This window comes from Prinia subflava, chromosome 17 (assembly GCF_021018805.1).
Source record: "Prinia subflava isolate CZ2003 ecotype Zambia chromosome 17, Cam_Psub_1.2, whole genome shotgun sequence".
Classification (NCBI taxonomy): domain Eukaryota; kingdom Metazoa; phylum Chordata; class Aves; order Passeriformes; family Cisticolidae; genus Prinia; species Prinia subflava.
Window position 1 is genome coordinate 5,990,647 of NC_086263.1, and position 15,862 is coordinate 6,006,508.

The 15,862-nt window shown below is 39.3% G+C and overlaps 1 protein-coding gene across 1 annotated transcript in view; it reads right to left on the reverse strand.

Moving 5' to 3' along the window:
- Positions 1-1,745: 1,745 nt before the first annotated feature.
- GRIN2A (glutamate ionotropic receptor NMDA type subunit 2A) overlaps positions 1,746-15,862 on the reverse strand; it is a 166,037-nt gene continuing 151,920 nt past the window's right edge. The window contains exon 14 of the mRNA XM_063414321.1: positions 1,746-14,669. Coding sequence (XP_063270391.1) covers positions 12,882-14,669 — 1,788 coding nt within the window. The 3' untranslated portion in view covers positions 1,746-12,881. The remainder of the gene's footprint in view (positions 14,670-15,862) is intronic.

The following is a 15,862-nucleotide window of genomic DNA, read 5'->3' on the forward strand; positions in this document are numbered from 1 at the left end:
GATTATGAAAGGGTTCAATGATCTCATGAGGTGGGTCACATCTAACTAGCAGGCTGAGGTCTACTCTAAAAACACCATGTGCTTTTGCAGTGCCAATAGTTTTTTAAGGATTATTGCTATTAAATTGCACCAGGAGCCACATGGAGACTCCTAGAAAATGTTTTTTGACCTTGCAGTAACCTTGTCTAAACAATGTTAATCACTATTATATTCTGTATTACCATCCTCTATTGCCTACTGCAAAGCTGAGAACCCTCAGTGCATTAAAATCATTACTGCCATAGTTTAGGAACAATCATTGTTTACATTATAAACACACATTATCCTTAAAAAGATTTGAGCACGTTGATTTGAACAGAATGCAGTCAATATCTGCAATGATCATCCTGTGTAAGCTAACTAGTGGCAAACAAATAAATAGTCAATAAACTACACACACACACACACAACCCCACCTTCCCTCCCACCTGAAAGCTTTTTTGGGAACATCTAGAGAGAAAACACAGAAATCAATGCAGAAACCCTTGTTCAGCTTGTGAAAATTCCCTTCTTCAGTGGAAAACAGGACCAGAGTGCTGCACATGGGGAGGTGCCTGCTGAAGTGGGAGAAGCACAGCGTGACAGAGGATCACAGGATAGATCAATAATGCAATTTGTGGAAGCCACGGTTTGGTTTTTGTGCTGCAACAAATCTGCAAGGGAAAGCTAATGCTGCTTGTAAACTGCTGGGAGAAACAGAAACAAACAGCCAGAATGATCAGTGGGAAAACTCACCACAACAAGAAGGGTGGATCGTGTTTCTGTAAATAGACACGAGCAGACTTCAGCAGTTGGCCTTAGAGCAGGTGTTTTTGAGTCCAAATTACAGGAGAAACTCGTGTTGGTACCAGGTGCATTGCTCAGTTTGCTGGGAGCACTGCTGGCAGTGCCATGCACAATGTATGTCACACTTAAAAAGCTTTCATTTCCCAGTCACCACTTAAACTTTTTTAGCAAGCAAAGCCTTAGAAGACTGGTAGTTGCCATAGACACATCAGCAAAGACTCAAAAGAACGATCTGGGGGAATGTGAGTGTCTTTGAACCAGATCCCAAAGGGAATCAAAGCTGAGGCTGAGCTGACTCAGAGATGCACAGAGAGAATCAGCTCTGCTGGCAGGTAGAGCTGGGAGGAGCAGCCCTGGTGCCAACACCAGCCTGGATACAAACACCATTATCACATAAAAACAAAGACTCAAGCTCAGACAATGATTCAGTAGCTTGGGCACACCTCATGGTGTTTCATGAAATGGAGATGTTTAGATTAAAATAGGGCAGGGTCCCTTTGAAAGAACCTTCTAGCAGAAGACCATAAGCCCAGCAGGTTTTTCCTCATTAAAAACCTCATTAAGGACAGAAGTCCAATTTTATATCTCTCATATTATCTATGCAGTCATGCTCATCTTGGGAACAAATAGATGGGACTGTTCTGCTGTGAGATATCCATGAGCCACCTTTCACCTCCATCATTATTTTTATATTCAACACAAAGCCCCTTTATCAAAAGGGTACTTTGGATTTTTATAATGACTTTCCTCCCACTGCCTCAAAGAACATTATTCTAATTGCCAAAGGTTTGTTTCTGCCCATTTTGTGGATTCAAAGATTTTAATTAGCTGATGAGACATCATGGAAAATGGGATCCTACAGAACCACTTCAGAGCACAGAGTGAACATCACTTCTTTAGGTCCCATGGCCAGGCAAATGGTCAAACCTTAGAACTAATTTTAAATGCTCCACTAAAACCTCTGTTTTTATTTACATTTTGATTAATTTTGATTAACCAGAACATTAGGCAAGTTTGTGGGAACCAAAAGTCACAGCAGATGGAGACAGGACTGCTGTTTTCTCACCCCCTGCCTTGCTCTCCTCCATCCTCACCTGGGTGAGCTCCATAGCTCCAGCTCCTCTCAGGGGTGGCTCATTCCTGGCTGGACACCTCCTTCTCAGGCTGGATTCTGCCTCCACAGGGGCCAAAGATCTCCTGCCCCTCTGCAGCTGGATCACCTCCTCCTGCAGGCCCTCGGTGGTGCCCCAGGTGAAGGGGCAGTCCTCCACCGAGCTCCTGAGCTCCTCCCAAAGCATCATTCTCACAACAAAGCAATTTTGCATAAGTTAATTGTCTCCATCCTCTTTGTGAATTAAATCAAATCGGGATCACCAAGCACATACTGTCAGCTTTAGCTTCAGGCATCTTCACCTTTCGTTAATTTCTAACAGCAAAGGATGTCTCAAAACATGTGGCTGTTAACACCCTTCAAATCACATCAGTGGCTAAGGAAAAAACAAATGCAAACCTTCTTCGTAGGTGATGCTTCATCTTGTCCCATTTAACAAGGAAGACAGACAAGAATGATACCATTGTTCCTTTTCATATTAATTGGCAGAAATTATCTTTATTAGAAAAATGAATTTTTAATATATTTACAATTTTTACATCATGTTATACTTGGCACATGTGTTCTTCCAAATAGTTATATACATTTCAGTACACACAGACATTCAAGTCCCCCATTCCCTTAATGTTTTTCTACATATTTAACAAAAAAAAAAAAAAATGAACACAATACAATCTGTAAGACAACCATAATAATTATATATTTCTCTATCATAAAAAGTTTGAAGCAAACATTTTTATATTTTTTTAAGATATGTTTCAAAATATTTATACAGTATTAGCACTCAGTCATGCACTGGGTTAGAAGATGGTCGGGGTGAAGTGCAGTGAGACAGGATGTGAACACAGGAGGGGTGTGAGGCTCCCAGCTCCTCCAGCCTCCCCCAGATCTCAGAGGGAGGGACAGGGGGTGCAGGGAGCTGGGTGCTCACGTGTCTGCAGCACACAGCAACTGCAGCTGCGTGTGCTCAAACTCATTCCACTTCGCTAACCTAGCTAATAAAACAGGCAGTAATTGGAATGTCAAAACTAGATTTGAGATCGTCTCTTTTTCCCCAAACCCTTTCTTTTGAAGAATCCGTTAGACTGTGAATTTTATAATGAAATTCTGGATTCTCTAAAAAAAATAATTATTTTATGGTTGATTCCACTTCACCAATATTCTTTTATTTTTACTCTAACATCCTGATTTATTTCCCCAGGTGTTAAGAGCTCTTCAGATCTCCACTATTCTTTGCTAGTAATTGGAATTTTGTGACTTACACTTTGGTTTGAAGTATGACACTTTAGAGAGTGTTACAGCAAACTGCACTAGTAAACACAGAAGTGATTGGCTTTTTAGTTTACTGTGTATGGAATTGAATAGTTCCAAGATTTCTGGTAAAATTTTACTTTTGGCATGCAAATTTCTCCTAGTGCAATGTAGGTTAGTGCTCCATGTAATTGATACAAACTATTACACCTGCAGTTCTTTTCCCCCATCCAAAAAAGAGTATTCTTCCAACTGTACTAGTAATTAATATTTTTTTGTGAAAAAAATCCTAAGTTAATGTTGTGAATTCTCTTTTTCTCAGTTGCATTTCATTTGTCATAGTTCAACTGCAAATAACTTCTAATCAAACTCAAAACAACAATACATTAATTGAAACTGTTAATAAATGACTGCAGAATCTTTGTCACAACACTGGATTTCTGTCTTGCCCCTCATTCTCCCCAAAAACTTTATACATATACATATTTATATATAACATATATATACACATGTATATGTACAAAAACTGATCAAGACAACACATTAAATTGACATTATTCAAGTAAACAGGTAAAAAATGTTTTTCAAAGTGTAATTTGAGATTTTAAAATATTTCTGGTGGGTTTTGTTTAGCAGCACAGAAATATTAGTGTTTCATCCCACAACTTAAGTTTAAACTACTAATATGCCTACAAATATCCTTAAACAGGATGAAAAGAAGCACAAAATGCCCTTCAGGTTTAGTGTGAATTTGAATCTGGTGAATTAAAATCAACATTATTAACTCACAGGTGAAGTGCTTGCAAGACCCTGACACATATGGATGCAAATTTTGCATAAAAAGTGGAGTGATGAGTTAAGAATCAGGTGGGAGTTTGCCTAACACAGTGATGGATTTTGTCTGTGCCTCCTGGTTTCAGCAGGGAAGGCAGGGGATCCACTGTGCATGGGGGTGTGAGGTGTGAGGACAGAGATCAGACCGTCCTTCACTGGTGCAAAATGGACATTCTGAGATCAGCAAGACTATTCCAAAGTATTATACCTGATACCCAGTATAAACTGCTAACAGCTCTCACTGGAATTGCACTGGTTTCCTTCCTAGCTGCACACAATTTTACATGATGCTATTTCCTTAGCAACATGAGGTTTCAAATCATGGGGGTTTTTAAAATCTGAGTGTGAACTGCACTAAGGATCTGCTCTCCCATCACTCCCTCACACACCCCTATTTAAGTCAAAAGGTGTTTTGTCCACATTTGGAATCCAAACCTAGACCAGGTAATAACAGGCTAAGCAAAAATGTTCTTGAAACCAAGTTCTGCTCCAAAACACACTTGGAATGAGCAGTAGACAAAATCTGACCCTACAGAATTGTTTGTTTCTTGGCTAAGGTGGAAAACTTGATAATTACACAACTTTCTCTTTCAAAAACAGCTCAAGATTACTTCCAACAAATGATTCCAAGCGGGATTTTTTTCAGTTTTAGTTAGAGCAGTATAAATTTAGAAAAGAAGCCAAAACCCACACCCATTCCTCGGAGGAAACCTCCACATCACCAGTACTAGCAAGCACAAAAGCCTGTGCATGGAGAGAAGTGATTGTGCCTTACCCACCACTGCTAAATCCTGCCTGGCATGCAAAACCTGCTTTGGACCCTGCTAAATCCTGCCTGGCATGCAAAACCTGCTTTGGACCCTGCTAAATCCTGCCTGGCATGCAAAACCTGCTTTGGACCCTGCCCAGTCTGCGTGGGGAACACACAGGGGGCACTGGGGCACACCCCAGCTGCCCTCCCTGGGAGCTTGGTGCTGGAGGATCCTTCCTCAGCTGCCTTCAGTAACGTGTTTAAGGACCAGATGTGCATCATGTGAGCTGACACTGAGTTTAACTTCAGTCACCAGGCCAGCAGAGCCTCTCTGGCCAAGATTTTTGAACCAGCATGAAAAGCCATCCTTCCCCTAGGCCTGGGTACTACAGCAAGCATCGGTTCCCTCTCTTCTGGACAGGAAGAATGAATGTTTTCCTGTGTCCTAGCACAAATTAAGAGTCCTTTAGCTCCTTCTTTACCCAGTATCAAACACTACAACAAACGCTGCAAGAGGATTTCTGGATGTAGGAGGTTTGGAAAGGAGAAAACCACTGAAAATCGAGCACTGCTGAGATGTGTCCCAAGCTCTGGGAGATTACTCACGCATGACTGGGCTGGAAGGTGGATGCACGCACGCCTGGGTATACTGTATATATATTTAGGTTAACAAGTTTAAACTATTAATAAACAGCATCTCATGGTATTTGGTAATCAAAATATCAGGCTTGTGTCATTCAAAATAGTGCAACCTACATAGCAATATACAGGAAAATTACACACATTGTTCCTATTACCATTGATATGCTTGTGCATATCAAGATAACAGGATACCCTTTTCTATAGGATTAACCATTTGCATATTTAATTGTATTCTTTGGCCCATTTTCCTGTGAAACCTCGTATGAAAACATGAAGACTTTGGCTTTAAAAGAAAAAGAAAACTCCCGCTTTTTCAGTTACTTTCAGAAACTTAAGTAGAATTCAAAATTACTTTAGTTAAAAATTATCATCTCCTCCAGAAACTGCAGACCCCTGTCACAGACCTCCCCCACTAGTGTGGCTAACTGTGAACCTCCAATTTCTTTATTATTTTCACTTTTGAAGATCATTTACACTTCTATTGTTGCACAGCACATCCTCCAAAAGTGTTCTGGACTCCTCTAATCCCGTCCCAGCTGGGAACAAGGAAGGTGCCCGTCCCCAGGAGCGCAGAAAGGCAGAGCAGCCTCCTCAGGGCCTTCGACTGCATCACTACGAGTCCAAGTTCAGGGTTTGCAACGTGAGACAGAAGCCAAAATACATTCCCAGAAAGGTTTTTGGGATTAAACACCATCATTAAATAGGCTCAGGAAAAGAAATTATCAGACAAAAGAATGCTGTTGTAATGAAGTAACACAAATCTCTTCAAAGCGGTTATTCTTACGTACTGCAATGCACAAAACAAATTTAAAAATCATAATGCATTTGCTGAGAAAAACATATCATTTCTTCTAATAGTACCAGAAGTGCAAACCAAGACATTCTCCATTAAAATTTCATGTCACTGTAAATATTACCATTTTCCCACATTAAAGCTTAGTACCATTTCTGAGAAGTGAGGAAACTTTCATCAATTCCCAAGCAAAGTATCATCTCACTTGGAATTTTACAGTGCATTGAATAAGTATCACAATATTTATTGGTATTTATTTTCACAGTTTTCTAACGTGCACAGAAATATAATTTTTGAAATATATTAGTGAAAACAAATACTAATACAAAAGGGAAAGGACAGAACATCTAGGAGTATAACTGCTTATCACCACTACTTTTTAAGAGTTGGAGAGTCGAAACCATCTCTCTTTTAAATATGTAATACTATATTTAGTGTGGTTATCTATTAATAAAGGTATTGCATGACAATGTTACAGCATGGCTATATTCTCTACTAATTTAGCCTTGTTTTCAATACAGGTAAAGAATTAAGCAAAAGGAGTAAAAATTGTCATTTCAGCGCAAAACAACAAAAACCTGGTAAATAGTGAGGTCACTTATTTTTACTTACATTATTTCTGGTTCTTAAATTATAGATATGACAAAACCATCACAAAATCAGCAGTGGATTCTTACAGCTGTTAGAATGGCAGAAATTAAAACAAAAAAAATAAAGAAAGAACAGTTTCAACCATGGCAGATACATTCTGCAGTATGGAACAAAAAAAGCTGATGATCCCACGAGGAGAACCAAGTGCATTTTCACTGCATTGCAGGGTGATGCACACCTGTATTCCTGGCTTCCAAAGCTGCAGGACTTTGGAAGAGCACATATTTTTAGAGCGCATACTCTGTACACAGATCGAGAGAAGCAGGGGGAAAAAAAATGTTATAGCTTGAATGAGGGAAATAAATGAAGAGCTTATTTACAGAGAGTGCAGGAACCCTCCCCAGCAGAACAGGGAGAAGCAGGGCAGGATTGCAGCTCCCCTTGAGTCGGGCAGAGAGAGCAGGAGCAGCCACGTCCCTCTGACAGCGCTGTGAGACGGGAATGGGCGCGAGCATGGAGAGCTCCAGGGGACAGCTGGGGAGCTGGGCAGGAGTGTCACACATGGACACGTCACACAGATGGATGGACACGTCACACAGACACTCTGCACCACCACAAACATGGAAGAGACAGCACGGAGGGGAGGCTGCTCCCATTTAACCACAGCTTCACAGGTGACTCCAGCCAGAGCACATCGAGCCTTTCCTCCACCACACCACGTTCCTGTCTGCACTTCCATCCACATCACAAAGAAATACACAGCTGTGATTAAACTGAGCTCCCTCAAACACTGACATGTTGCCAACACATTTAAATAAGACAGCACAGGTGGGTTTGGGCAGGGAAATGGCTCATATTGTAAGTCACACTTTCAAAGGCCTTTATGTTCTTTCAGAAGTTCCTTCAGCACTGCTAAGTTTGGAAGGCTCAGCTCTCAATAGAAAGGAAGTTTAGATTAACAATTAAAAAAAATCATTGGTAAGAAAATAATTTAAGTCTATGCCTGGAAAACTGTTTTTATGTTGCAAACCAGACTGCACTACACAGGAAAAGGACTGCTTGGAAAGGACTTTTGAGCTAAGATAGGACCAGGGCTGGGAAAGTTTAGTGAGGGAATGTATGACACTCATCTTGAAAGAAGCACACGATGTGATGATTAACACTTGACACAATCTAGCCAAGTCACAGGATAGTTATTCTTTTATATCAAGTAGGAGATGATTTTTTCACAAAAGTTCTGTTTTCACTAGGTTTTATACATCTTAAATGCAACGTAACAACAAAAAAATTCACCTCTTGAATTCTTCCTAAATCCAGGCAGATTCTCAGATTTGTGACAAAATTTCTGTTTTTCATTGACAAACCCAGCAAGGGAGGGAACAGTACAAAATCTTCCCCATCCCTAAGGTGCATATGCTACACTGAAGAAATATGAAAATAGCAAGTTATTCCATAAGGAATAGATCCCGACACTTTTCTCCCATGCTGGGTAGTCACATGGTATAAAGCAAATGGTTATCCCAACTATGCAAGGGGTACTGGAAACCACACAAAAACTCCTATTTGCATGAGCACAGGAACATGTAACACCTCCAAGGCTGAACCTGGCAGATTTACCTGGCAGATTTTTGAGGCTGGGAATAAATTGCTTTTCTAAGCCTACCTAACTGAGATGTTGGAGTTAGGAGCCTGTACTTTCTAAAAAGTCAACAGAGAGAGGAAATATATTTCTGGACACATCCCCCACATAACTGCTCCAGAGCCTTCAGTCCTCTGAACTTCCACCCTTTCTGCTTTCTCTTTCTTTCTCTCTCTCTCTTCCCACTGGTAACAGAAAGAGCTTAGCCTTCCAGCACAGAAACCCTAAGCTACTCACACAGCTCCAGCTTTTGCTTGCTTTAAAACTGTATAAAAACATTTGCTTTCATCAGGAAAAATAAACCACACCTGATTTCCCTTGTGAGCCTTATTTCACCTAAGTGTTCCTGAAAGACCATAAAGAGACATGTATTTATGAGATGCTGCCAAAACACGGTGAGCTGGTGGTGATTTCATTTCTGTTTGTCCACAGCATTCTTTCTCCTAACCAAGCTTCTTAAATAACAGAGTAATGAATTCTGAGCAAAGCTGCAAAAACATTAAATTTTCCAGAAATGCAAAATGTCTTAATTTTCCTTAGTTTTATCTTATATATTAAAATATCTTATTTCCATGCTTTTAAATTAGTGGGTGGCTACACTGTTCTAAGAAACACAAGCAGAACACAAAATCTATTTGAGAGAAAAAAGGTAAATTTACTGTGGTGAAAAGGGAAAGACAAAAACATGAAGAAACTCTACAATATCTTTAAAAGAGGAAAAAAAGCAAGAGGCAGGTATGTCTATGTAACTGTTTTTACCTCCATGTACCTACTGCATTCCTCAGCAATTCAATATCCTGCCTCCACAAAAGGTGTCGTCCAGGAGCAGTGTAACACTACAGGACATGCTACCAAGAATGGCCCAAATCATTTACAGCCTGATTCAGTTCCAGCTGGAGCCACAGGGGATCTTGGTGACAGGAATGACCAACAAACTGCTAGAGCTGTAATCAGGAAAATGTAACAAGTCACCAGCACCATCCAGAAAGGTACACAAAGGATGGCCACTTATGCAGGAAGATTCTTTTCTCCTCTTCAAGTATAGCAGCAGCTAGAGTGAGAGAGAGGGAAATACAGAAAGTCTTGATCTCAGTTTCATTGAAAGTCAGTGCAAATACATCAACAAAGCTCAGGCAAAACTCAGAATTCCACGTGCTCTACGGCTGAGCCTCACAAGCTGTGGCTTGTGGCTCTGTTGAAGATTTTTCTTCAACTTCTCAGCTGCTTCTTCTTTACACGAGCACATCCGCAACCGCGCCGGCTACTGCCCACGGCCCTGCCTCAGCTCTCCTGCCCCCCTATGGACTCAGATTTATGCCAAGATCAAAACAACAAATGCATGCAGACTCTTACTCCCTCTGCTTTCAGTATCTGGTGGGTTTTTTTCCTCTCCCTTTAAAGGCAGCATCTTATATTTCCATGTGAACAACTGCTGTGCAACATTGTCAAGTCTTCCCTCAGCCTCTTTATTTGGGTTTAGGGCAGGTGGTCGTATTGCATATTGCAGATAATAATAATAAATCTCTACAGTCACCAGAAATCTGCTCAAATCAGAAAAAGCAAACACTGCAATATATTTTGATGTAGCTAATTTGCTTGTACATTTCACAGAAAGATAAATCCACCTGGGTTGAGGATGTTTACAACTGAATCTCAAGAGAGAAAATGTAAATGGGAACTTTTGTTTCCCACAACTTGACATACAGTACTTGTATAAATATCGAATAATGTGTGTCTGGTTAGATAGAGATGATGATACAAAAGACTTGGAGCGATCAACAAATACTTGAGAGCTTTATGATGATGTGAAAGACAAGAGCCACCACTGAGTTTTATGATTTACTTGGTAAAATGCTCAGCAACTTCCATGGCAGGATTTGGCATGACATCAGCACATATCATGTCTGCTGAAACACAGCAGATAGTTCAAAACACTTCAGATTTTAGTTAATATAATTTGGACTGGATACTAAAATTTGCCTGGAATATTTTTATTACTGTCATTACAACTCTATGCCTTCTGTGCATGTGCCTTCCTGTAGACCTAAGAGCAAAGCACACTTGTGTCTTTGGGAAAAGGTTTGGGTTTGTGCCAGGTAGTGTTCATCCCACAGACATCCTAACCCTGCTGAGCTCACAAAACTCTTCCTAAGAAATCTGAGTCTTTCTAAGGGCAGGTAAGGAACTTCTGTTTATAAAAACTCCCTCCAGTGAGGAACCAGAAAGCATCCCATGTGAATCAGGGCCAATAATTATGACCAAATGTTGAACAAAGAATACCCAAAACATATTTTTACCTGAACAGCATAGAGATACCCATAGATATGCTTTCTGATTGTACTTATAATAAAGTATACTGAAATTTTTGGAAGCTGGAATGAGACTCGGAAGCCCAAATCTCATTACATTTCATTCCTTAAAAAATATTATCCTTCACCATCATGGTGAAGGTACAAATACATTTGCAAATACCAAGAACTCATTCTAGACTTTGATAGCCAAAGTCAGTTTAAATCTGTTTAATAATAATTTAAAAAAAAGCTGTAAACAAAATTCAAGAAGTTTTATTTTGACTATCCCTACACATCATTTATATTATCTCCCCTTTGCAACTCTGCTCTGCAGTATGCTGTTCTAAATTAAACACATTGCATACTGCACCTCTGGCATGCAGATGCTTCAATTACAGCTGACAGGCACAATTCTGCTGAAAAGAGTTTCAGTTTAGAGAAAAGTTAGGATAATATTCACATTTTCCAATTCACAGTGGTAATAGTTTCCCTGCTCACTGTTATTCAGTAAACTGGAGGGAATAATGCTTGAATAATCTAAATTTCCTCTACACAAAAATCCTAAAGCAATTCTCAGAGTAGCAGGAAAATGGGAGAGCACCACCTCTGGAACACTTTCAGTAGTTAAATATATTAGAAATTATATTTACTTCTTTAGTTGAAATTAAATTTACAGCTGTACACGCTTCTCCTGAAAGGATTCCTCTCTTCCCTTTCACTCCCTTATGGTTAAAATCTAGTGGGTTTTTTTCTTCCAGTGAGGGTAAGGAGGGGTGTGTAGCAGACATTTTATTTGTGAAATAATCTGATTGACATCTATAGAAGGAAAAGTCATATAGCAATGCATCCCTGTTATGTGAATACCTTTGTGTATCAGTAAGTGATAATAAAGATACTGCTTCTTAGTTACGTGTGCATATATTCACTTTATATAACAGACTTGATTGCAGAGGTTAGAAAAATGGTCTGATGTTCAACAAATATGCACAATACTGTGGAAGGAAGGAGTCCTTCCAAAGGTGTTAATCCTTCTCTGTGTATGCAAATAAATGGTACCACGCTCCTCACGGACCACACTGAACTTATGGCTGTCGGTGTTTGATACTGTATTAACAGCTTTAATACTATTAATATACAATTAATTAGTCACTAATACACTATGAACAAAGAACTACAGTGGGTTGGGATTTGGTTTGGGAAGTGAAAGAATAAAAGAAATACTATACAGCCCTGAGTAATCACCAGTAAGGGGCAAATGCAAACTTACGTACACATTAGGCCTCAAGGTTACTAATAAAGTCCACAGCTCCATAGTAAGTGCCATATAGTGATATCTAAAAATATATACTCTGGATTAGGCAGCTGTGAAATTTCTGACACGATTACTGCAAACTTTTCAATGAACTTTGTAATGGTAAGTGCATGTGCAATATAAGAAAAGCATTTGTACATGAACATTAACCAATATCCATGGGGCTTCCTTTTGGTACACAGCAGTTCACATGTTTGGGGTTACTGCCTTCCCATCTACTGTCTGTCAGTCTAGAAGGAACATACTAATTTTGTGCTAACACACTGTATTTTATTAAGGTCCTGGGGTTTGGGGACTTTTTAAAAATTATTATTTGGCTTTGAAAATGATTATGAAGCTAAAATATATTTTTGGAAGTCTCAGCTTTCTGTTCTCTTTTAGAATCTTACTTTTGATTCTGTGCAAATGCATCCCTATTTCTTGTCTGTGTCATACTACATGCATACCATATTGCTTATCCAGTACTAGAAAATCATTAAACATTTCTAAGGACAAAAGTACATTGAATGATACTTAGCAACATAAATTAGAATAACCGAAATAGCAAAATAATTAGGTACAAAACAGCATAGTTGCCAACATATATTGGGGCTATTTCAGTACAACTTGCCATTTATATATAAAGCATACATAAATGGCTATTTTTTATCCTTTTCAACAAGACATATTTTAAAAGGATAGTTCAGAGCATACCAGTTTACCTATTCATGTACAAAAGTACACTGGGAAAGGGAGAGGTTTATGTATCATTTACCAGAGCAGGATACCGTTAAAGGAAAAATTCTCCCTCTAAGATGGTGGCAACTATTCTTTCCCTATAGATAAAGTGTTCATGGAAAATTTAAACATCTGATTCAATGCTAGGCCTTTTCTTATACACACGTGTATTGCTACAGGAATTTAAAACCCTTGGAGTTGCGTACAAGCTATTCCTATTTGCAACGTAAGGCAAAACATGCTCTGAAATGTACATGTCATTATGGATCCGACCATCCCTGGAAGAGTATGATGCTGTAGACTGTATGGATGACCTTAAATAATTATCATTTCTTCCTCTTGTTGGCAATGAATGTTTATAAAGATCAGCTGGACTTCGCCTAAGAGATAAGTGCTGGTCATCACGATAGGTGTGCAGGAAGGGGTTATCATCCGAGTGCACAGCGTACAGGGACTTGCTCCGCTTACTGTCCTCCAGAGCATGAGTTACAAGTGAGGCCTTGTTGCTCAACAGTTTGCTTGAGGGAACACTAAACATGCTTGCATATGGACTACTTTGAAGAAATTTCTCTCTTTCTTTCAAGCTTATACTACGAGAAGGTCTTCCAATATCAATTTCCCTGGACTTATCAGCGATATTATCAAAAGAGTGTTGCCTGCTAATCTTCAGTTTATTCTTTTTATGATATTGCAGAGCACTACTTTGTGACCAAGTACGCTCATATATTTCTTCAGGGAGTGATAAGTTCGTTGTGTCCTGCAGCATCTGATCTTCCTCAATGTCATAGAGGTTCCCCATCCGCAAGCACGCGTCGCATTTATAGGGAGATCTGGTCGAGTAGTGCCCCGCGTAGGTGGGCATGTTGGAGAGACAGCTCCTGCAGTGGGTGGAGTTCTGTCTGTACCTATCGTTCATGTCACCTAGGGAAGTATTTTTTTCTTTGAGAGTGTAGTGCTTTGCATAAAGTTTATACTGGTCATTGTTTGGAAGACTGTCTTCATTATGTGACGGAGTCCTGTTCGCGTGTTCGGCTTTCCTGTAGTTGTCGTTGTGATCTTGGTAAACATCAGGAAGCTCTACAGGTTCTGGAAGGACAATGTTTTCGATGAACTGAGGTGTGTCCAAGCGGAATCCCGGCTCCTTGTCAGCATCAATCGTGTAGATTTTATCCCGTGGAGAGCCCTGTTTGGTTTTCAGATATGTCAGTTCCACGTCACTACAGTCTTTTGGGTATTTTGATGCTCCTGTCCTTTTTTTAAAATTGTCCTTGGTTTTGTGGTGCTTGTTGTTTTCAGATTCCATGTGGCAAGTAGCTCTGCTTGATGTCTCTGATACATCTGAATGGACAATCTCTTCAGGAAGGTATCTTTGGCTTTTCAAGGAAAGCTGCCTGTTTTCCTCTGACCCGTTTTCTCTCTGGGCACTTTGGCCCTGACGTACAGAATCTTGGCGTAAAGATTCAACTGATTTCTTCCAAAGCTGCCTGGGTCTGGAGTTTGCTTTTGCTTCTGTTGTTACTGCAACCTCTACTGTATTTGGATTGGACTCGTTCAGTGTGAGAGGATGCTGCCCTTGGAAAACATAGTTGTTCAGATTGTCCTTGTGTCGATTGCCAGGAAGTGTCTGGAGCTCACTTATGTTGTCACCAAAAAAGTTGTCCTTTGTCTGAAAGGATCTGTTATCAGAAAATATCAAGTTTCCCTTATCCATGACCATGTCCATAATCAAAGAACCCCTCTGAATAAAATCAGCTGTTCTTTTGGGGGAGTCAATTCTTGGAGGGTTGATATTGGTCATGTTTTTCGCTGTTCGCAGCAGTTTTAACATGTTGGTTTGTGAATTGGTCAAAGAAAAGTCAGGAGATTTCTTTTTCTCTTCAATGTGTACTCCATGAATGCAACTGTAAATACCCTGTAATATGAGTAATATAAAACAAATTAAATCACTAGGTATAACTTTGTTAAACTTCCATTTTAGTTTTAATTAGCAATAAAGAAAAAAATTAAACATTTCTTATCTAATTATTGGAAAGATTAAAAGTACCTCTCTAACTTTTTATCATTTCCTTGCATGGAAATGATCCCAAGAATAGAGGAATATTTTTCCACTATATCTGTTAGAACTACAAAGGAGAAAAACTGCCAGTATTTCATAAACCAGTGGTCTGTTTTGGCCTCCCCAGCTTATTTCAGAATATAATATTAGAAGGCACCCCAAAGGGTTCCCTAATCTTGTCACAAAATGAAACCAACATTCAGAAATACTCTCTTACTTTAAACCAGTGATTAAGTTTCCCCTCTAAACAGGCCTATAGTGGGACTATTTTATTGGAGATTAAGGTACTCTTCACTTGTACTGAAATAGAAAGGCTTCTAGTCATCATATTTTAGCTTTTCTTATCCCTAAGCCTATGTGAAAAAAGCACAGCTCTTTCTAAAGCTGAATCTGAGTTAATTTTGAGCAAAAGGCTGAAGCCCATTTTCTCACTTCAACCTCTTTGGTCACTCCTGTGAGCCCAATTGACATTTCCAACCCTGTGAACTAGCATTTCTCAGACATTTACCTTTGACAGAAGTACTTCTTTTCCCCTGCACTTCTTAGGAGAATTTCATATTAAAAAGGCCAGAAATATAAAGTTCAAATATAAATTGTGGAGGTTAAAGTGCATATGGTTCCTAGACAATCCCCAACAGGGTAGTGCAGACTATTTTTAATGCAGTTCCAAAATGGTCCAATATACTCAACAGGGTAATTGCAGCACACTTTAAAGCAATTAGCCATTTTAGTATCATTTTCAGTTCTCCTCAGCTACATAAAAAATCCAGAAAAATCAATTACCTAATGAAAGTTCTATCTGTTTTAAAAATATGTAAAGACAAAATCCAACCAATTTGTCAAAAACATAAGAATAAGCCCACATTTCTGGTTTTTTTACAAGTATCAGTTTCTTGCACATGTAAATTCCCTTTGGGTCTGGTAAAGTTATCATTAAAACTTGCCTTAGTGTCTAACCAGACATAAATGATAGCTGTGTTTGACCTTTTCTCATTCAGTTTGTTCAAGTTTGCTATCAAAAAAAGCTTACAAAAATATTCCACTTTATT